The sequence below is a fragment of the Zalophus californianus genome, chromosome 15, assembly GCF_009762305.2.
Source record: "Zalophus californianus isolate mZalCal1 chromosome 15, mZalCal1.pri.v2, whole genome shotgun sequence".
In the NCBI taxonomy this organism is placed as follows: domain Eukaryota; kingdom Metazoa; phylum Chordata; class Mammalia; order Carnivora; family Otariidae; genus Zalophus; species Zalophus californianus.
The window spans coordinates 51,005,551-51,028,911 of NC_045609.1; the positions used below are offsets into that span (position 1 = coordinate 51,005,551).

At 43.9% G+C, this 23,361-nt stretch overlaps 1 protein-coding gene across 1 annotated transcript in view; it reads right to left on the bottom strand.

The window, feature by feature from the left end:
* PANK1 (pantothenate kinase 1) overlaps positions 1–22,443 on the bottom strand; it is a 54,850-nt gene extending 32,407 nt beyond the window's left edge. The window contains 2 exon segments of the mRNA XM_027595840.2: positions 21,579–22,140; positions 22,142–22,443. Coding sequence (XP_027451641.1) covers positions 21,579–22,140; positions 22,142–22,282 — 703 coding nt within the window. The 5' untranslated portion in view covers positions 22,283–22,443.
* Between the last annotated feature and the right edge of the window lie 918 nt (positions 22,444–23,361).

Consider the following 23,361-nt stretch of genomic DNA (forward strand, 5'->3'; position numbering starts at 1 on the left):
AAACAGACTCTGTGCTTAGCGTGGAGCCGAACTCGGGGCTCGATTCCAGGACCCTGAGATATGACCTGAGCTGAAATCAAGAGTCGGGCACTTAATGGACTGAGCCACCCAGGTGCCCCACAAATAGATTTGTTGAGCTAACGAATGGGTAGAAAAGACATTTGAGGTTTGTATAATCAATAGGAAAAAAAAGACTTTTAAAGCACTGATATTTTGGGGCCCCTGGGGGGCTCAGGTGGTTAAGTGTCTGCCTTCGGCTCAGGTCATGATGCTGGGGTCCTGGGATCCTGGGATTGAGCCTTGAGTTGGGCCCCCACTGAACAGGGAGCCTGTTTCTTCTTCTGCCCTTCCACCCTGCTCGTGCGTGTGCTTGCTCTCAAATAAATAAAATTAAAAAAAAAAAAAGCACTGATGTTTTTACGCTACATGAATACTGTTATGTTTAAGTTGCCTAAGGACCTCTACATGTTAAAAAAAACCCAAACTTTGTTAACTTAGATCTGAGTGTGTAATAGAATTGTATTTCTTAAAAAATTAGTTCTTGGGGCACCTGGGTGGCTCAGTTGGTTAATCGACTGCCTTCAGCTCAGGTCACCATCTCAGGGTCCTGGGATCGAGCCCCGCATTGGGATCCCTGCTCGGCGGGAAGCCTGCTTCTCCCTCTCCCACTCCCCCTGCTTGTGTTCCCTCTCTCTCTGTCTCTCTGTCAAATAAATAAATAAAATCTTTAAAAAAAAATTAGTTCTCTGAGGACTAGCCTTCCCTTCACCATGTCTAAATTTAGCTGGTAGTATAATGCAGTCTTTGCTAATATAGTCATAGAAACATTTAACTTTAAGAGGTGAAAGGGACCTTAGGTCAAGTCCAACATCCTGTTTACAGATAAGAAAATTATGGCTTAGAAAGATCAAGGATTGCCCAAGGTCAGTCCCAGTAGTTTGGACCCATTTTCAGTTTCATGAGCCAGTAAGCTCCCCATTTTGCAAGGTTTGTCTGAGTTGAGCAGCTTGTCACTTGCAGTGACAGCATCCGGACAGATAGGATGGTCGTGGGCAAGTTTCTTCCTTGAGCCATTGACTAAGCTGTAAGCTGGAAGTGGGCTCACCGATCACCGAGGTTCTGTCTACTTCTCATATCCCATCATCCTCAACACACACACACACACACACACAGAGCCCTCCAAAACGATACTTTTAACTGCGTAAAACATAAGAGCTGAAAACCTAAGAGCTATTTAAGGACCTTGAAGAAAGTGGTAAATGTAAAATTTAATAAAAGGGTTTCGGTAACACTGTAGAGGAACCCATAATTATTGCACACAGAGCAATCTGCTAAACATTAAATATTCTATGTGAAGAAACTTGAGTCATGCTCTCTTTCAAATTAACGCACACCAGGTTCTCTTCGTTTGCATTTTAGTCACATGGCATTCCCCAGTGTTGGCAAGGGGGCAAGGACACAAGCACTTACAGAGCACTGGTGGGAATGGAAACATGGGCTTTTTGGAAAGACCTGTTAAAAAAGCTCCAGGTTCCTTCTATATTCTTTAATGTATCAGTTCCACTGTACCCTAAAGAAATAACTATGCATGCATTCAAAAATTTATCTTAAAAAAAAAATCACTGAACTTTTACTATCGAGAGTGAGAAAATTAATTATTGTCCAAACATACAGAGTGGGTTAAATAAATGATCACCCATTAACACAAAGGAACAAAATACCCCCATTAAAATCATTTTGTAGGATGGCATTTAATGATGTGAGGAGAATGTTCATTATATGTTGTTAGGTGAAAAGGGCAGGTGGTTCAATGGTACACTGTACATGATTACAATTTTGTATAAAAATTAAATAGCTATTTGTGCACAGAATACAAGACTAGAAACTTTAGGTGGAAATGTTAATAGCTGTTATCTCTGGGTCGTGGGTTAGGGTAATTTTTTTCTCCTTCTGGCTTTTCTGATGATGCTTTTCAATTGCTTACAATAACACATTTAATCCTCATAATCAAAGTTATTTTATTTATTTATTTATGTATAAAGATTTTATTTATTTATTTGAGAGAGAGAGAGAGCACGAGCAGGGGGGGAGGGGGAGAAAGGTTGGGGGAGAGGGCAAGAAGCAGACTCCTGCTTAGCAGGGAGGCCGACGCAGGGCTCTAAGCTCCATCCCAGGACCCTGAGATCATGACCTGAGCCGGTCAGATGCCTAACTGACTGGGCCACCCAGGTGCCCAATAATCTGAGTTATTTTAGAATTCTCAATCAAAAACTTCACTGTAACGATGCAAAAGAAAAAAATTATTTTACCTTTGCTTCAGGGAGCTGACCTCAGATCTGCGCTCCTGCCCACGGGAACCAGGTGCCTGCATTCCCCAGCCCCACAGCCCCTTCCCTGCTCAAGCAACACCCTGCTCATGTCAGGCCTCTTATTGAAATCCACTAGACACAAGCTATCAATGACAAGGCACACCTGACCCCCAAGAACAAAGCTGTTTCGTCGGTTAGACACTTGACTGGTGGGAATTGAGGGAAGGAAGAGTCCTGATTTACCCTCCTGCACTACCGTCAGGGCGAAACCTTGTAGGTTAAACTTGGCCATTCAAGAAGCACTTACGGGGCAGAGGTAAGGAAATACAATTGTAAACAAACCATAGCTACCCAGTTCAAATTGCAAATGCAAAGCAGACTGCAGTCCGGTGTCTTGTCAGTTCTAACCTGTGACTGGGTGAGGCGCAGAATGATCCTCTGCGGGAAAGGATCACCGTGGGAAAGGCCACACATCCCCGTGTGACAATAACCCTCCTGCCACTGGCATAGCCTCTGAGTGCTGTCAGCTTTTTCCCTCTCATGGGGACCGGGACGGGAACAAAAAGGCTGATCAAAAAAAAAAAGAAAGGCTGATCATATTCTCATATATGAGAGGAAAAAAAGCAAGTAGCGAGGATTCCTTTCAGAACTTCTGAGGCCGGCAGAAATATCATCACATCAGCCCCCAGAACTAACACCTGGATTTCACCAGTTCCGCTCAGCTACACGCAATAGACTCAGTGCCTAGGGCCTGTGACCTTTTTGGGCACTGGTGAAAATATTGTAATTTCTTTTAAAATTAGAAGAAAACATACAAACTTTCAGGTCAAAGACAATGTTGTAATATGTCCTATTAACACATTTGTCTTTATACCAACGGAGTTAAAAGCTATAGCTTTGAATTTCATAGGGAGGAAGGAGCACATCAAGGTCGAGCGCTGGGGGTCCAGGGCAGTTCGCCTCTGTTTACATTCTGCGCCTCACCCAGTCACAGGTTAGAACTGACAAGACACCGGCCTGCAGTCTGCTTTGCATTTGCAATTTGAACTGGGTAGCTATGGTTTGTTTACAATTGTATTTCCTTAAAGCAACTTCAATTTGAGTATTTAGTTGCAACTAAATTTAAAGTCCAAGTTTTAATGACATTTATTTTTAAAAAGGACAAGCTATATTCAACCACATGGTTTCTCAACTTTGCCTCATTATAAAAACTGCCGAAGGTACTTGTTAAAAATATGGGCTCCCTGGCCATGGCCCAGAGACTGGGATGCAGCGGGACTGGAGAAAATGGAAAATGTTTTCCAGGGGGTGAGGGCGGGAGGCGGCTGTAATTCTCACTGGTCAAGTTCAAAACTGCTGTTCTAGTTGAATCAAAACGAATGCTGTAAGAAGCTAGAGCACAACTTAAAAGTGAGAAATCAAAGTTTGAATGGGTTGCTCTTGCTTTTAACTGTGAGAGAGCTCTGAGGCGGGCCACTGGGGTAGTACCTGGCAATGACCTGGCAGACGTTCCCATTCCCCAAAGGGACCTGAACACATCTAATTGCTTGTTAATTAAATTATTAATGGACAATTTATACCATGAGCGCCGCAGGTGATTTTTAAATTTTAAACACAGCTTTTGAATTTCCAGGTATCATCCACCCACGACTAAACCCATGCTCATGGGTTTAGAAACGTTCCACATATGATTAAGTTTCGTCAATGTGCTTCTCTCTCCCAGTGATCCCATGTCAAAGGTAACGATGCATTCCTTGGTAAAGAAGTTAGCTCACGACACAGTACTGGTGTATTTAGGTCAGGCAGGAAGATGTTCTTTGATTTGCAACCCATGTGGCCGACCTTGACACAGACAACCACATGAAATCTGAACAACAAACAGAAACACCAACATAAAAGCTGTGTTATTTTTTTTTTTAGGTTAAGATTTGAGAGAATGAGAGAGGAAAAAAAACAACAACAGGTCTTGCAGGGCGCCATTCTGGTGTTACCCATAAATGTATTCTTAGCTTGAACCTGGCCAGGAGGAAGCAGGGGCAAGATGAAGCTACATATGAGGGGAGCCAAAATGTCAAACCCATGAGGTGAAAAACACTTTTCCTTGAGCATCTTCCTCAAGTCCCTGAGCAGTTCAGTGAGGCGTGGTTTCTTTCCCAAGGTCCTGGAGCCTCTCCCTGCCGCTCTTACGAGAGAAAATCAGAGCAGAAGGAGGGATGTCACTCTAGCGACCACCGAGCTCATTCTATTCCTGTCATCCTCACAATCAAGCCCTGGATTTCTGTACTAGGTCCTAAGGAGGAGAAATGACAGGCAGATGAAAACTGTGTCCCAGTCCATAGTCACATTGTCAAGGTAAGGAAGGGTCTCCGGAGGGGGGGCAATTACAGACAGTTAAGGTCATTGTCCCTATTTCTCACCAAGAAGCTGTTTGTTCTGCCCCATATAGAGGCAACAGGAGGTAAGTATCAACCTTGCATGTGGTCCTCGGCTTTAATAACGCCACCTTCATCATCAGAAATACAGTCCCTTGACTAAAAAGAAGATCCTGTAGAGATGTACCAAGGGACAAGAGTAAGGTGGCCCTGTGTGATTATTTCCAACGTGATCATTTCAGAACCCAGAACTAACCAGAGCGTCCACCCAAGAATGGTTCCTCCAGCTATCTAATGCCCTGCACTGAAGCTCAAGATGGCAATCTCATTACCTGCTTAAACAAATCCCAGTTTAAACCACCAAGAGGTTTAGCTTTCTGTCTTGATAAGCCACCAGAGCATACGTACTTACTCCGGGGATGCTACCGACAATTCAATACCAGGGAGTGGTTAATTGGAGGCTTCAGGGAGAACTGCCGGGCTAGGTGGCACCACCGGGCAGAACAAAAGGTTTACCAGAAATGGGCTTTGTTCATGCACTTTAGCTTGACTGTGAAAGTCTGGCAAATCTTTAAAGTCGAGCTGAGTGGGGACTGAGGAAAGATATGCCAACTGCTCACATGGCATTGCAAGCTGAAAGAAAGAAGAGATCACAAGCCCCTCTTCAAATAATCTGAGAGCAACTACATGCTGATGGATCCACTGATTCATGAACAGGTATTTATGACAGTGAGAGGCACTGTGGCACAGAGCTGGGATACGGCCGTAAACTTGCCCCTTTTGGCACTTAACATTCCAGTCTGCAAGGACTGATCGTTAATCAAGAACAATCAGGAAAGAGTGAAAACTCTGCTATGAGTGAAATCCACATTGTCTTAGGACCAGACACCATTTAAAACAATCCTTTACTATTTATGAATGGCAGCTCTAAGCAGGGTTCCCTCTTAGGCACAATAACCATCGGAAAGTTAAGCTTAAGACTTCCTAGCCATTCAAGAACCTTATCATTAAACGAGATGACACTCAAACCTACAAAAAAGTTTAAAACCACAGGATGTGAGTGTTGGAGAGACGTAAGAGCACTTTGAGGGAAATGCGCATCAAAATCACAACGAGATACCACTTCGAACCCACTAGAGTGGCTGTAATTTAAAAAATGGAAAATGCCAAGTGTTGGTGAGGATGTGGAGAAATTGGGAGCCCTCTCACACTGTTGGTGGGAATATAAAGTAGTGCAGTCACTTTGGAAAACAGTCTGACAGTTCTGCAGGAGGTTAAACGTAAGCTAGTATATGATTTAACAAATTCACTCTCAGGTACACACCTAAGAGAAATGGACACATGTCCACATAAAAAGTAGTACATGAATGTTCATAGCAGACTCATAATAGCCAGAAAGTGGAAACAACCTGAATGTCCACCAACTGATGAATGGATCAATAACCTATGCTATCTCCAGGCAATGAAGTATTATTTGGCAATAAAAACGAATGAAATGCTGATATGCACTAAGACATAGATGAACGTTGAAAACACTATGCTAAGTGAAAGGAACCAATCACAAGAGACCACCTATTGTATGACTCCAACATATGAAATGTCCACTTTACAATAGGTAAATCTGTAAGAGGCAGAAATATTAGTGGTTGCCTGGCGTTGGGAGTTGTGGGGCAAAAAGGAGTGACCGCCAATAAATTTTCAGGGTGGGGGCCTACGGAGTGTTCTAAAACTGACTGTGGTAATGGTTGCACTCTGTGAAAACGCTACAAACCACCTAATTGCACACTTTAAATGGGTGAATTGCATATGAATTATATCTTAATAAAGCAGATTTTATGCATATATGAAGCTCTGGCCTAATCCCTTCATTTTATAGATAACTTTTTAAAATATAAATGCCAAATTGGGGTGCCTGGGTGGCTCAGTCAGTTAAATGACTGCCTTCGGCTTAGGTCATGATCCCGGGGTCCTGGGATTGAGCCCCGAGGTGGGCTCCCTGCTCAACGGGGCGTCTGTTTCTCCCTCTCCCTCTGCCCCTCCCTCCCTGCTTGTGCGCTCTCTCTCTCACACACATAAATAAGTAAAATCTTTTAAAAAATAAATAAAATATAACTGCCAAGTTATAATTGTTTTTGAAGAAAATCTTTCTAAAATGCATGACCCACTTCCCCATATTTTTAAAGAAAATAAACAGTAAAAAAAATTTAGCTCTTCCTGATGACTGATGGGCATATGAGAATCAATATTTGTGCCCATTATAGACTGATGCCCTCAGGAACCACATGAATCTGTGCCTCCCAGGCTACTATGACTTGAGTATTCTTTTGTCTCTATTTTAGCTTTCTCTGTCTTGCTTTTGGGCTAATGCTGTTAATTTCTTGCTATCAATGTTACTGCGGTATGTCTATCCCAAACCTGCTGGATATGAATGCAGAGAAACCAGAAAATCAAGTCTGTTAAAAACTGTGCCTTTGGTAAGAGTAAATAGACTCAGAGAGAGCACAGGAAGTACTCTGAATGCAAGATGCAAAAGCATCTCCAATTTTATCTACTTTCCAACGTTTAATCACACCAAAGAGTGATTTGGGTGGCTCATAAGTGTTTGCTTCCTTCCAGGTTCTCAGCTGCCTTCTGGCTCATCGCTGGCAAGTTTCCAGAAGTGACGATCACTGTCATTAGTAATAAATGTTTTCTTTTACTATAAAAATTTTTATCAAAGGCACAGCTAAATGTAATATCTAGTTGGAAAAGAGGTTGCAACTTTAAAAATATGAGTATTCAAAATATTTCAAAGATTTTATTTATTTATTCATGAGAGACAGAGAGAGAGAAAGGCAGAGGAAGAGGGAGAAGCAGGCTCCACGCCTAGCAGGGAGCCCGATGCGGGACTCGATCCCAGGACCCTGGGATCATGACTTGAGTTGAAGGCAGACACTTAACCATCTGAGCCACCCGGCACCGCAAAATATTTTATTTATCTAGTGCCATTTAGTTTGGGGACAGAGTGCCCTTCCCCATCAAGGTAATATTTTCCAAACAACTTAGCAGTGGAAATTTATTACATCTGAACTCTGGACTTCACATATGAAAGAGATAAAAGCAACATCTTTACATTGGTTTACTTTACAAAATGCATTACACATTTAATGTAAAGTTCATCTACAAAAACAACGCTGTTTTGATGACTGTAAAGGCTAGACAGTTGTCACTTATAGACGATAGCTGTAGTCTCATCAACTTCAGCATCCAATTTATTTTTGTACTTTGTATGGATTACACAAGATGGAGAAAAGTTTGACTCACAGAGAGTAGGTGCAAATTCTAACTGTTTTTTGAACAGCTTTCCTTGCAATCCGGGGATTTCTGGAATCAAAACAGATTCAGTAACTTGGAAAGATTTACTGAAAATGTTTCACAAAAAGCTGAACACTGGAAATAACTAACAACTCCTCCTTTTGCTCGTAACAAACATAAAAATCAAACAAAAGCATCTAAACTTTAGAGTGAGCGTTAAAGCTCTAAACTGGACAGGTTATTCATTTACTTGTTATTATATAACTGACCTATGCCAGAGTGAAGCATTTCCCAAGCAAAAACTAAGCCTTGCCTAAAATTGAATTGAGTGTAGTACACTTGTACTAAAGTGGTATATTGGCCTGTGCAATTTTATGTGGACATACGTGCACAGGCCAAACTTTTTAAAAGACTTCAGAGCTACCAACTTGCCAATCAATGGTCAGTTTATAAGAATTCAGGAGCTTATTCCAAGGTCTACAAAAAATGGGTTAATCCAGCAGCAGCTCTGTTCCAACTAACATTAAGGGCTTACTATGTGCCGAGTTCTGCGCTAGGAGCTTTACATGCAATATCTGATTTAATTCTCCTAACCCAATGCAATAGGCAAAAATGACAGAACCGAGGATGAGAAGTTAAGGAACTCACCCAAACATTAGTTAGGTGGTTTCCAACATGATTTTAACCACAGCTTTTAAAAAGACAAAAGTATTTTTAAAGAATTTTGAATGAAATATTTGGACCCTTTTTAAAAAGTTCCATCCTGCACATAGCTGATGCATAACAAATATCCACCGACTAAAAAACAAAGGTGCAACCATTTGTACACCATTACTTACACAACCCATTATAAAAACAGATATTAGTAATGTCCCTAAATTACTAGAAAATATCACATGATAGTATTCTGTCAAAGAAGACAAAAATGTATAAAGTGCATCTGAAGCACGTTTTTCATAAAACTGAAAAACTCCTAATACTGACAAGAGTAAGCCAGTCCTGGCAGTTACAGAGGTAAGAATTCACTGATGTTTCAACCGGTTTGATCCCCAGGAATGCTTGACAAACAAGAGTGATACTAAATAGATTCAGGATCTTTTCCTTTGTTTTTGTGAGTAATTTGAAATGCAGGGGCATCGGTCTAAAGATTGTCTGGAATGGCAAACCGCACAAATTTCAGCAATACCCCTCCTGGGAACCTCCTCTAAACCCCAGGTTCAACCTTTTTTTTTTTTTTAAAGATTTTCTTTATTTGACAGAGAGACACACAGCGAGTGAGGGAACACAAGCAGGGGGAGTGGGAGAGGGAGAAGCAGGCTTCCCCCCGAGCAGGGAGCCCAATGCAGAGCTCCATCCCAGGACCCTGGGGTCATGACCTGAGCTGAAGGCAGACGCTTAACGACTGAGCCACCCAGGCGCGCCCCAGCCCAGGTTCAACCTTGAATACAGTCCCTCCAGGCCTCCAGCCTGAGCCCAGTCCCACTTCCTATGTGTGTTCAGGATGAGTGCTAGCTTGCATGCTCTCACCCGAGTGGCTGCAGAGGAAAGAAGGGTGGAATTCTTTTAATAGTGTTCTCAAACTCTCAATCTCAAGACAAAAACTACATAGGAGGTGAAATACAAGTCACTTCTAAGCCAGTGAGTCTGGGGTGATCCCCAAGCACATTTTGGGCGCATTACAAGAATGAAGTTTCAAGTCTCACACCATGAAGAAATGGTTAAAAATTAATCATAAACAAACAATAACAGGCACTGGCAAAACAAACAAACAAAATCCACCCCACCCCGGCAAACTGAATCCTTCCAGGAAACACAATGTCAAATTTTCATCTACCTGGCAACAAACAGGATGCAACAATTTTATCTGTGGTTAGATAACTGAATTTATTCCTCTAACTGTGCACCATAAAATATTATAGTTCAACGGAAAATAACACACTGTTAAATTTTTTCAGCAATTAACAGATAAGGGTTATGTTTTTAAAAGGGGTTCTTACCTTTTAGAAATACATATGAAAATATTTACCATCGAAATGATGTATCTGAGATTTGCTGCAAATCATCCAGTTTGAAAGGGGAGGTTTGGTTGTTACAGATAAAAAAGGATAGGACTTGAATGGACAGGCTGAACAATGAGTGATTAGCACTTCTTGGATATACACGTTGGTTTTGTATAATGTTTGAAATTTTCCTAGATAAAAAGATTTCTTTAAAATCCCCAACACTCTCCAAATATTCCTACAAGACAGTGAGAGGACAGTGGAGCATGAGTAAAACTCAAACGGGATCGAACTGGGGAAGTCCCTTTTTTTGCCCCAAGGATCCTGCTTGTGGAAACAAACATGCCAAGCTCCTTCCTCTTGGCTGGGACAAATTTCAACTTGTCCGCTCTCATCAGAAACCTGAAACGAAGATACGCCGGCAACTCCACCCTGCCGTTTCACCAACAGTAAATTAACTTTAAATCGCCCTGGACAGGTGCAAGGCTCATCGGGGCTGGACTTAACACCTATTTACAGAAGAAATGTTGGTGTTTCCCAATCCACGTGTAATGACCATGTAGCTCAAAACAATTGAAGTCATTCAAAATAAAAACAATAGGGAATCATAAAATGAGTATAAAGAAGCCCAAAGTTATGATTTCCCTGTGATTAACACTTTGGTGCATGCATGGATACATATCTGTATACATAAAGTCACGTATACTGTTTTCTTCTTTCCTTAGTTCTCCTGCTGCATTGCTGGTACATTAACACCTGCTTGTTCTACCTACTGGGTGATCCAGCACTGAACCCAACTGCATTTGGGGTAGGAATTTAAAAAGGAGAAAGGGAGGCAGATAACAATGCAATTCTAAATTTTACCCTTACATCATAGCGGGCCCTCAAATATTTGTAGAACACTTGCTTTCCTGAGAATGAAGCTCCTTTGTCTAACTCCCCATCTTCTGGCATTGTCCTACTTAGCAGAGGACATGTTGACCTTTTCCTCCCCTTCTGACTCAAATGCCTTAATAATTCAGCTGGTATTACTGATGCTCTCTGGGACTTTCCTCTGCGTGACCCATGACCTGTTTTCTAGTCAGTGGTGTACTGGTAAATGTTTAGCAACTGGCTCTCTAAAAATAAAGCCTTGATTTTTACTCTTCACTAATCTCCACAGTATAAATACACCCACTGTAGCCAATTTCAAGCTACTGACTTAAGGACATTGAATGCAGAGTTAGGAAGTAATGTGTACAGCCAGCTCTCAGAGCCTGTAGGAGCCGGCACCAGCACATCAAGGGGACTCCTCGTGGTTTGTCCCGGATAATCCCAGTTTATGCCTGTGGTCCTGGCATAATTATTCATGATACCCCCACCACTCTTTAAAAGGGTTGATGTTAGGGGCACCCGCGTGGCTCAGTTAGGCATCTGCCTTCCGCTCAGGTTGTGATCACAGGGTCCTGGGATCGAGCGCCATGTCGGGCTCCCTGCTCAGTGGGGAGTCTGCTTCTCGCTCTCTCTCTGCTCCTCTCCCCCATTCATGCTCTCTCTCTCTCAAAAAAATAAATAAAATCTTTGAGAAAAAAAAAAGTGTTGATGATCTCTTATGCAGTCACTCCAAAGAATAAATCACATTTGGGCCACTTCCTTATAGTAAAAACTTTCCATAAAAGATAAGAAGATGTGGTATCTCCTTGACCAAACAGATATTACCTTCCTTTCCCTAAATACACAGCATGTCTTTAGATGTTTTTCATCAAACATTGGTAGTTGGGAAAGTATGAAGAGTAAGCAGACAGCCTCAACTATGTTCAAGTCTTCTGATTCATACACACAGAGTTTAGTGACTTTGGAAATGCCATAGTATTTGAGTAAAATCAAGCCAGGCAACTGGCTTCAGTCTATACTCCAGCTTGGAATCATGTGAAGCCAAGTATCACATGTAAAGTCTAGCCCAGGGATAAAAACTGGTTAGCCCCTGTGGGACCCATAGCCTTGTTAAATCTCAGTGTTCAAGGTCACCCAGGTCAGTACTTACCTAGTCCCCTTCATGACAACCCCAGGAGGCCATCGTCTGTCTAAGCTTTACTACTGTTGGCAACCCATTACAACCAGTACTGAATTGCATGGATGATGGAGTCTGGCAGGTGAGTCCGTGGGTCTTGGTTTCTCTGAGGGTAGGACCCCAAGGAAAAGTCAAGATAAAATAGCTGTCTTTAAATATCTAGTGAGCAGTCACGTAGAAGAGAGATTGGACAAAATGTATGGTCAAGGTAGAAGTTACGGGAGTCTGATTTGACTACTGGGAGGAAGGAAGGGCATCTAACACCACCACCCATAATAGCTAACATTTGAGTGCTTACGTTCTGCCGGAAGCCTCATCACACTGCTGACCCACATCAAGCTTGAGGTCACACAAGTTCACCCCTGCCTCTCTCACTCCTGGACCTCCTGCCTCAGGCTGTAAAGGAATTGTTTGTCCAGAAGCCCCAGATGATTCCTAGTAACCGACACCGTCCAGGCTGGTCCCCACTCCCAGAGGTTCGTGTAGGCTCACACTGTCCAGAGGCACAAGCTAAAGGCCCCGTGGCCCCGATTCAGCATGGAGACAAGGCCGGGTGCCCCAGAAGGTTCATGTGCTAGTCTTAAAGGCAACAAGTGCCCAGAAATATCCATCTCCTCATCTGCCAGAACAAAGTTTGCCAGGCTGCACATTAAAAAGAAGGCCTAAGAACTCCACGCAGCTGTTCTGAATTCTGAAGCCTTGTCCGATTCATGCAGCTTTTACAAAGGCCAAGCGCTCACTTTTCTAATCCTTCTTATCTTTTTTGTGCATTGTCTGCCTCACGCAAGGGCTGAGGTATCAAACCGTAAAGATCAAAGGAAGAAACTTCCTTTTTTAAAAAGTCACTTTGTCCTGGCACTAGATTAGCAGTAAAATAAATGACAGTCTTCTTAGTCACAAAGTTGCCAACATCACCCTCAGACAGGGCACACTGTGCTCCATTTCAGGAGCTGCAATGGGGCAACTTATGAAAGTGACAATGAGCTCACTGAATTGTGACACAGGCCACGTGTCCTGCTTCTAGAAACGTCAGAGGGAGTTAGGGGAGCTTCCACGCAGGATGTGATGTCAGGTCAGTTTGGAAGACACCCGGAAACCCAGGCCCAGTCTTAGTCCAGGCAAGATGGAAATTCTGAGATTTCACAAAGTTTTGAAAGCCTCTGTGACTAAATAACAGCAATAATATTAATATTAAGTGATGACCTTTATTAAGAGTTGCTAGTGTTAATAGCAAAATGTCTTTTACTGTGCACACACCAGGGTCCAGTCATTCTATTCTACACTTATCTACATTTTCCACATTTGGTCCCCACAACTAATAAGATGGGCCCCATTATCTCTATTCAAGAAACAGTCCCAGAAGTTGAGGATCTCACCTTAAGGCTACACTGTTATTAAACAGTGCTGGGGCACCTGGGGGGCACAGTCAGTTGAGTGCCCGACTCTTGGTTTTGGCTCAGGTCATGATCTCAGGGTCCTGAGATGGAGCCCCACGTCGGGCTCTGCGCTCAGTGCGGAGTCTGTTTAAAACTCTCTGCCCCTCTCCCCCCACTCTCTTTCTCTATCTAAAATAAATAAATAAGTCTTTAAAAAACAAAAACAACAAAAAAAACCCACAGTGCAGGGAGACTCTAAATTTAGGTCTGGTGGCTCTAAAGCTCTTTCCACTACAGAACACTACTCACACTTTCCGAGAGCCCTCTACGGTCCTGAGTCTAGCCCAGCAGAGTCAAAATCTGAACTCTGACGGTTTTACCCAGAGCCCTTGTGCCCTCCCTCAGTTTCTTCACCTGAAGAAGGAAGATCATGATAGGATCTGTCTTATTACCACTGTCTGAGTATCTTATAAACAACAGAAATTTCTTTCTCACAGTTCTGGAGTCCAAGATCAAGGTGCTGGTGGATTCGGTGTCTGGTGAGAGGCTGCCTCCTAGATGGCTTTTGGCTATAACCTCACAAGGCAGAAGCAGGGATGGAGGGGCAGGGGAGGCGGCTAGCCTTCTGAGGTCTCTTTTCTAAGGACACTAATCCCAGTGGCTCTACCCTCATGACCTAATCACCTCCCAAAGGCCTTACCTCCTAATACCATCACCTTGGGGGTTAGAAGCCAATATATGAGCCCTGGGGGACACAAGTCCATAGCAGTACCCATCTCATAGGGTGCCAGGAGTGTTTGTTCAGATAATCCATGTAAAGTGTTTAGCTCAGGGTCTGCGCATAGTAAGTGCCCCGTAATGCTGGCCACTGTTACTTCCACAGACACACGGATCAGCTTTTTGCCAAAGGTGTACACACTGCATATACTTATCTCTTCTGAAAATTTTACAGAACACACTTCTTTTCCTGACATAAATGGTAGGTTTATTGTGGCAGAAAAGACAGCCAGCTAGCTGTCAATGGACTTAGACCTGGGTCTGAATTTTGGTCCTGCCATTCACTGACTACAGGTCTTCGGGCAGGATACTTCATCTCTCTGAGCCTCTCTTTCCTCATCTGATGGAAGAGTGGGGTTGGTAATTTGCATACTTTCATAAAAACACAGGGATATAGCCGTTGCTCAATAACAGCTACTCTGATTACTCAATCAAAGTGACTACTGTTAAGCACTCACTATTGTCATGAGTTTTCCCATCCTCTTTCCAAACTATAGGGAAATCTGCTAGAGGTCCAGATCATTATTTTGATGGAACAGCCTCTTAAAGTAACATTACCTTACCCCTTCGAATTGACGGAGAATACGAACACACACACACACACACGCACGCACGCACACACACACACACACACACACACACGTGTGATTAGCCAGCTCTAAGCATCTAAGAGATGGCATGAATTAAGTAATGAGATACCAAGCTTGACAGCTGCACTATCCAGAGAAAAGATCTACTTAGAAATTCTGTGCACCACGTTCGGTACACTGAACAGTTTCCATATCTGAATCAGAATACTGCCATCCCAAGGTGAATATTGACTTACCTATTAAAGCTAAAACGCATGTAATTAAATATCATAGAAGTCAAACCTTGGCTTATTTTTACTTTCATGGCATTTGACTTGTATTAAAACCACACACACATACACAAGCCAGGCTATCACAAAACCAAACCAAACCCCAAAACCTGTCAGTTAAAACCATGACTCCTTTGTTTCCCTACTAATTCTGTTTCCAAAACCACGATGGCTTTTTGTTTTATTCACTTGGTAAGCGTTCCACATGCTAAAAACTAGCAGTACTCTTTCCAACTTTGGTTACCATGCCAAACAAATATGCTTCGCATTAATGTTGAAATTCATTTACTGGTCTTTTGAGGAAAAGTGTTCATGTGTCTAAAAGATCCTGATACCTGACTTAACCTCTTCCATGCTGGACACTTGGGCCTTCAATTCTTTTTTATTTTAAATGTTTTATTTATTTATTTGAGAGAAAGAACATGTGAGAGCGAGCACAAGCAGGGGGAGTGGGAGAGGGAGAAGCAGGCTTCCCGCTGAGCAGGAAGCCCGATGCGGGGCTCGACCCCAGGACCCCGGGATCACGACCCAAGCCAAAGGCAGACGCCTAATGATAGAGCCACCCAGGAGCCCCTGGGCCTTCAATTCTTAATCTTCAGTTCAAATGTGCATTGCACAACTCATAATTTCATTGACAAACTTGGGAATCTGACCATGTCCCAGAAGGTAGCAATAGTATAATGAGCCCTTGCTTTCCATTTCTCTTTTGTTCTTGAAGTTGCAATGCTTCCCATCCATCTAGAAGCACTGAATATGGTTGTTGTTGTCTGTTTTTTTTTTAAAGCGCATATATCTACATTCTATGCAGATACAACCAGAAAATTCTACCTATTATCTTTTTATCCTGGCTTTTCTAATTAGCCTGATTCAGAGGTAGTAGAAAGCACAAATGCCAAAGCTAAATACCCCAATATTTAGAAAATAGACACCTCTGGGGGCGCCTGGGTGGCTCAGTTGGTTAAGCGACGGCCTTTGGCTCAGGTCATGATCCTGGAGTCCCGGGATCGAGTCCCGCGTCGGGCTCCCTGCTCGGCGGGGAGTCCGCTTCTCCCTCTGACCCTCTTCCCTCTCGTGCTCTCTATCTCTCATTCTCTCTCTCTCAAATAAATAAATAAAATCTTAAAAAAAAAAAATCGACACCTCTTACTTTCACAACGGTGGCTATCTAAAACTGGTAACAGACTTAGGTTTCTCCGGTTTGTACCCATGAGTATGTTCTGTGCATAATGAACTCTCACCCATTTTCTGCTAGTAGTGTTCTATCTAAATGATTTGAGAAGCCAGAACTTCCCACCCCCACCCCACAGGAGGCTGCCAGCGCTGATCCAGTCCTTATTCCTGCTTGTTGCAGCACAACAGAAGAGGGAACGGAGAGGGCAGCGCTCATCCCCCGGCCTTCTGATGATGCCCAAATATTTGCCTTTCTGCAGCACAGTGTTCGGTGACTCCAACAATCCCCTTGGCATCTTTTCTTGCCCCCACTAGGGTGGCTTATCTAACAGTGTCCTGGGGTCTAAAATATCCAGTATCTCAAGGCAACATCTAAATACTACCTTGTGCCATTTCTGTTCCACCTCCAAAAAGAATGTATTCACCAATCTCAACAAAAATAACTTAAGGGGCTCCTAGGTGGCCCAGTCAGTTGAGCATTGGACTCTTGTTTTCTGCTCAGGTCATGGTCTCTGGATGGTGAGATGGAGCCCCAAGTCAGGCTCCTGCTCAGCGGGGAGTTGACTTGAGATTCTCTCTCGCTCCCTCTCTTCCCTGCCCTCTCCTCCCGCTCGCCGATGCATGTGTGCTCTCTTTCTCTCTCTAAATAAATACATTTTTAAAAACCAAACATACAAAAAACAACTTAAGAAAGAGTTATGTAGGAAGTTGTTGCTGCAGCGATGTTTATGATATAGAGACTCCCGCTACAGCCTAAAGTGAGGAGAGAAATGTTAAATAAATTCTGGTATATCCATATAATGGAATATTGGGAATACAATGCACCATTAAAAATGATGTTTGCTAAATGCTTATGATAAAATTTTATTTTTAAATAAAAGTTATCAAAACCTTATCTCAGTATGATCCAAAATTACCTGTAAAATATGGTACATTTTAAACATGTACCATAGTTTTCTCTGAGCAATGAGACTGTGAGTACTTTTTAACTGCTTTTTTTCCCTATGTGTTTGTATTATCCACTATTTTTATTGGGGAAGGGTAAAAAAAAAAATCATTGTAGGACTGAGAGTGTTACAGCTAATCAAATAAAACATTTTGGTCTTTCTTATTCTGAGCCTGTATTTTTTTTTTTTTAACTAAGTCAGTCTGAGGTTGTCCTCTGCCAGCTTTGTTGTCCTATTCTATGGATTAACAGTGGACAGGATTCTGTATGTGGGTGATGACAGCTGGCCTTTGCTGAATAACTGCTATGTGTCAAGCAGGAATCTAAGTTCTTACTGTACATTATCTCATTTAATCCACACATCAACCCAGCGAGGTAGTATGATTATCTCCACCTCATCATACTGGAACTGAAGCAGGAAGGTGGAAATAACCGGCCTCAGGCCATCCAGCTGCATTTCAAATTCGTGCCCTCCTGGGTATGAATGGCTACACCATTTATTTATTTATTTATTTTTTTAAAGATTGTATTTATTTATGTATTTATTTGACAGAGAGAGACACAGTGAGAGCAGGAACACAAGCAGGGGGAGTGGGAGAGGGGGAGGCGGGCTTCCCGCCGAGCAGGGAGCCCGATGCGGGGACCATTTATAACACATTAGGTCCTCACAGCATTTTATTAGGACTGTTAGAATGTTTCAGAATATTTGGGAAATGCGCTGACTCCATAAGGTGCTACTTACATGTACTTCGAAGAATCAAAGCACCAAGGAGCAGGCCAAAGGAATCTCCCAGTTGATACTTCATGGAAATTCCACTGTAGGACTTTTGCCAAAGTCTTTCTTATGGATGGACATGGTTACCTCAGTGAGGTAGAGATGTGACTGGTACCTTTTCTCCGTGACCTCGATCAAGTGTTCATGTCCCCAAGGAGCAAGGCATAAGAGGAAAAAACTATATCACCTATATATAATCAGACTTCCAACTTAATTGAGGAGATAAGACAAATAACACACATGAAACAATCAGCACAAGGCAAACAAACAAACAAACAAAAACCCCAACCCATAAGTCACGTGGAAAGACATATCAGCTCTGAAGTGTGAGAATTTGAAAGGCACAAGAAACCACACTGGAAGATCACCTAGCCAACTCAAGCATCTCAAGATGAGAGCTAGTAACTTGGTTGAGGTCACAGAGCTGCTGAGTAGTTGAGGGAAGTCAGGTAATGAAGGAAGTTCGATGAAGCGGTTAGTCTTAGAAAAGCCTTCCAACGACAAGTAGTGAGGTGACAGTACTTTTGATGAACAGCGGACAATGTTCCTCTCTCCTGCTTTAGCAAAATCAACCTGCCACTGGTCTGGTGTTTAGATTACAAGCTTGTGAAGAGTCCCTGCACTGAGATTTCATTTTTAAAACAATTACAAACTACTGAATTGTTTGTTTCATTTCACTCATTGTTTTTAAACATCAAGTATTTTATGTATTGCACTCTAACCTCGATATTACCAAACAGAAACACACCTACTCACATAAGCATTCCAGATGCTTATCTGAGAGAAGTGAGATCTGGCTGTCTTTAACACACCTCTAGTTTAGGTAGTAGACTCAGGTGTCTGATGTTGTAAACTTGTGAGTAGGAATTATTTGCCTAGCTTTGATGCTTCAATCCCCAACATACTCTTACATTTTATTTAAAGCACCCAAAACTCTTTGTTATAGTTGCTCACATAAAATCTATCAGTCAGGGATGCCTGGGTGGCTCAGATGGTTAAGTGTCTGCCCTCAGCTCCGGTCATGATCCTAGGGTCCTGGGATGGAGCCCCGCATTGGGCTCCCTGCTCGGGGGGGAGCCTGCTTCTTCCTCTCCTTCTGCTGTTCCCTCTGCTTGTGCTCTCTCTCTCTCTGTCAAATAAATAAATTAAATCTTAAAAAAAAATCTATCAGTCATTAAAAAATAGGGATATACTTAACTCTAAGTGGATTAGAAAACCTAAATATGAACTGATTGAACAATATCTTTTTTTATAAAAAGATACCTAAACATTAAAAAGACACCTAAAAGATACCTAGGCAAGGTGTAAAGATATTAAACCTAGTTTTCACTGAGGAATTTTGGTAGTGAATACAGCAGATGTGACTCAGAACACGTAAAATTTATTTCAGAAATGTTCATTCAAATTTGAGAAAAGAAAACATGGTAGGATAATGAAAAGTCAGTTTGGATGAATCCCTTTTACTTTTTTTTTTAAGATTTTATTTATTTGAGAGAGAGAGAATGAGAGATAGAGAGCACGAGAGGGAAGAGGGTCAGAGGGAGAAGAGGGTCAGAGGGAGAAGCAGACTCCCTGCTGAGCAGGGAGCCCGATGCAGGACTCATCCCTGGACTCCAGGATCATGACCTGAGCCGAAGGCAGTCGCTTAACCAACTGAGCCACCCAGGCGCCCTACTTTTTTTTTTTTTTTAAAGGATTTCATTTATTTATTTGACAGAACTGAGAGAGCAGGAGAGCACTAGCAGGGAGAAGCAGCTCCCCCCCCAGCAGGGAGCCCAATGTGGGGCTCAATCCCAGGACCCCGGGATCATGACCTGAGCTGAAGGCAGTCGCTTAACCAACTGAGCCACCCACGCGCACTTGGATGAATCCCTTTTAAAAGTTCATAGGTAAGTGTCCTGGTCACTGAATTTAAGATAACTTAAGAATTTAAGATAACTAAGGTTTCTATTTTTGGAAAAATACAAACCACTTTAATTTCTGACACCAAACATACAGGCATACAGTTATATTTTCTTGTATTCTAAGATAATAATCTCTGTGGGTTTGCAAGCTCAAATTAAGGCTCAAATTTGTCTTTTCTATGCTTCCAATCTATTATTAAGAGTGTACTTTAAATTCCTCAAAAATTACTTCAAAAGGTGTTATGCTCTCATAGACCATTTAAGCTAGCTCTAATACCCAAAAACTCAATACAGTTCTCTTTCAATGTATTTTAGCAATTTACATTGCAAACTGTCATACAATTTGTACACACAGATCAGAGAAATAACTAAAATGTGGTTTTGAAAGAAGTAAAACAGGTTAACAAATCATAAGTAATCAATATTAAGTCCATAAAGAAAGTAATTTTCTAACAAGTCTCAAAAACAAAAATAAATACAAATTCAAGTGCTAAGTAGATGTCCTCCTTAGAACCATTGCCAAATCTGCTGTGTGGCTTCCAAGTTCCAGACAAGACTTCTAACTTTCAATCTAAACATTTCAGATCTACAAAATACAAGTATCAGAGTCACGTCCCATACCGATACTTCCTAAAGTCTCAGAGATTTTAACTGGGCACAGAAAAACTAAGAGTCTAAACAAAGAAACAAAAAAGTTTGCCAAATATCAAGTTTTTACAGATATATCCAAAACCTATACTAGCAATTTCTCAGTATCAGACATATGCAAGTGGTGTTGAATGCAATCACTAATTAGTAATGCATTCTACTTACTTTGCTTTTTGCCATTTATAAGCTTCATTAAAGACACCCAGAAAGAGGTAACCAGTTGAATGAGGTTCGGCTCAGATAGGAAAAACCTGTTGTAAACTCGATCTACAAATTTACATCTCACAATGTCCTGCGGGGAAGGTACTCTTTATAGACTAATATCATATACAAGCTTTAGATTGTGAAATAACGCATTTCAGCTTTTACGCCACACACACCATTAGAAACCCTCAACTCTACAACCCCAATTCCCGGAAAAAAAAAACAAAACTCCACCTCCAATTTTCATTGGTCCACATAGTTCCGGCCCACATGGTATCAGTGGGTGTGTCGCGGCCAACAGGTCCTCTCATTGGCTGCGAAGAAAAAGCATTTAATAGGCTGTGATTTTTGGGGGGTTGTCAAACTCCACGCCTCCAGGGCTGGCGCTTGCCAACAGACCCGAGGTACTGGCGGCTACTCTGCAATTCAAAGGACAAGGTGGCTGACTGAGCGCTAGCCCCAGAAAGACGAACTCTGAGAAGGAAAAGGGGCAAGGAGAAGGGAGAGGGCGGCTCCGGCTGTCCCTCCAGTTCTACCCCTACTCCCGGACCCCGAGAAATGTTCTCACACGTGCATTTTCCCATCAACAAATTAGAAAGGCGGGCGGTGCGCTAGCCTTTTTTAGAGTCGTGACCGAAGGAGCAGCGCAGGATCCGCATTCAATCGGCCCATTCTACAGACCGAAGCAAACAAGAGTGAGGCTCAGGCAGCGATCTTTAGTGCTTGGGCGCCCCTGGGGAAAGAATCAGTCCCGGGAGTCCCCTCCGTACACTCCCCGACAGCGGGCGCTGAGGCGCACCGGGCGCGCTGCGGTGCCTGCACCGCCGCTCCCGGGTGCTGGGCCCGCGGGATGCGCCTGCCTCGCGCCAGCGCTCCCCTCGCAATGGGACTTACGCGGCCTGTTCTTTCTCCCAGAGTCCATTCTCCTCCGCAGCCGGCATTTCTTGGCCGGGGAGTCGTGCTGAGGGGGCGGTGGCTGCGGCTGGAGCTCTGGCAAGAGCGGGAGGCGCTGGGGCGCCGCGTCGCCACCGCCCGCGGGGCCCCGGCTGCAGAGGCGCGGCGGCTGGACTGGCGGCGGGTGGAAGCCGTTGTGCAGCAGCCCGTTCACGGCGGCAGCGCCGGCGTCGGCGGGGGCCCCCGGGGCGTGCGTGGCCGAGTGCTCCGGCCGCCCGCCCCGGTCGCCCATGCCGGGGGCTGGTGCGGCGGCGCGCGGGCCCCGGCTCAGGCGGCCTCGCTGGAGGTCATTCTCGGGCGTCTTTATTTCCCCGGATCCTCCCTGCGGTTTCCGATTCAGCAGCCGCAGAGCAGGCGCCGGGGGATGGCGAGCCCGGCGCTCCTCCCCTTCTCCCACCGGCTCCCCCCGCTCCTCAGCGCTTTCCCCCCCGCGCGCCCGCCCCGCCGCGCCGGCCGGGAGCATGCCGGCTCCCGGCGCGGAATCGGAGATCCCCGCGGATCCCCCAGCCGTGGCCCCGGCAACCCGCCTCCTCCTGATACCGGGGCCGCGCGACTTCAAACGCGGCTTCCTTGCCTCCCAGACCTGTCCCCGCTACTGAGCATGCCCAGTGCTGCCCGCCACCGCCACCGACGAGTTTCAACATGGGGACTGAAGTTCTCAGGGTTTGCAAAGAGATGGGCGGGTTGGGCTTTGTATCTCCGAGCAGCCGAGAGGGGACTGGGCGAGGCTGGCGCTAGAGGAGCAGGCAGGGAGGAATACGGAGGCACACAAATATTTGTAGAGGTTTCAGGTTTGCTAATCCTGCCCGCAGTGGGCTAGACACCTTTGCAAGGTCATTCACGGTGTCACCTCCAACACCCCTCCTCTCCTTGCTTTGTGAGTGTGCGTGTATTTGGTTAAGTGACCAAACTACTCACAGACCTGAGCGAAGGGAGGAGAACGATTATTTATAGAAAGGTAGGCCGATTTGGGAAGCGAAGGGAGTGAAATTTCTTTACTGGCCCACATGCAGATACCATGTGGTTCCCTGGAGTTGTCTTTGCAGGGAGGAAACCGAGGAATACAGTGTAAGGACAGTGAAGGACACAGCTGCACACGGGATTAACCGGTGCTGGAAGAGACCAAGTAAACAGAAGCAGTCCCAAGCTATAAAAAGCACTTTCCTCACCCAGAAAGGACTTCAAGAGACAATGTCATCCTATTTATAGAGTAAGGAGTTGCCTGTGTTTTAAGAAAGAAAGGCAGCATGGCAGGGTGGTCAACACCATAAACTTTGGAGTCAGAGCTGGGTTCAAATTCCAACTCAGCCGCTGAGCAAACCCATGGAAAATTGCTCGAGTTAACACACGTGGCAATAGAAAACAGGACTGGAGATGCTCAGTAGGCAGGAAAAATTTGGGTGGTGAGGACCTTCCCAAAGTTATGTAATCCCTTGAGGCCTCAGCTTTTGAATCTCACAAGGAACTGTTGCGAGAAATCTACCTGAAGTAGCTGGTACAATCCTAGCACACAGTAAATGCTTCAAAGAGGTAGTTATTTTAATTACATTGTTATTATTAGCAGTCCACCCTTCAAGTGAGGGGAGCAAACCATGCTCACAGCCATATTTACAGTGTGATTTATTACGTGCGATGTTCTCCATCGTTTGTGTGGACTGAATCTGCAGAGAAGTCAGAGGCTAGCAAAGTGCGGGCTGGGCTGCTGGGTTGCCAAGCCCCTGGG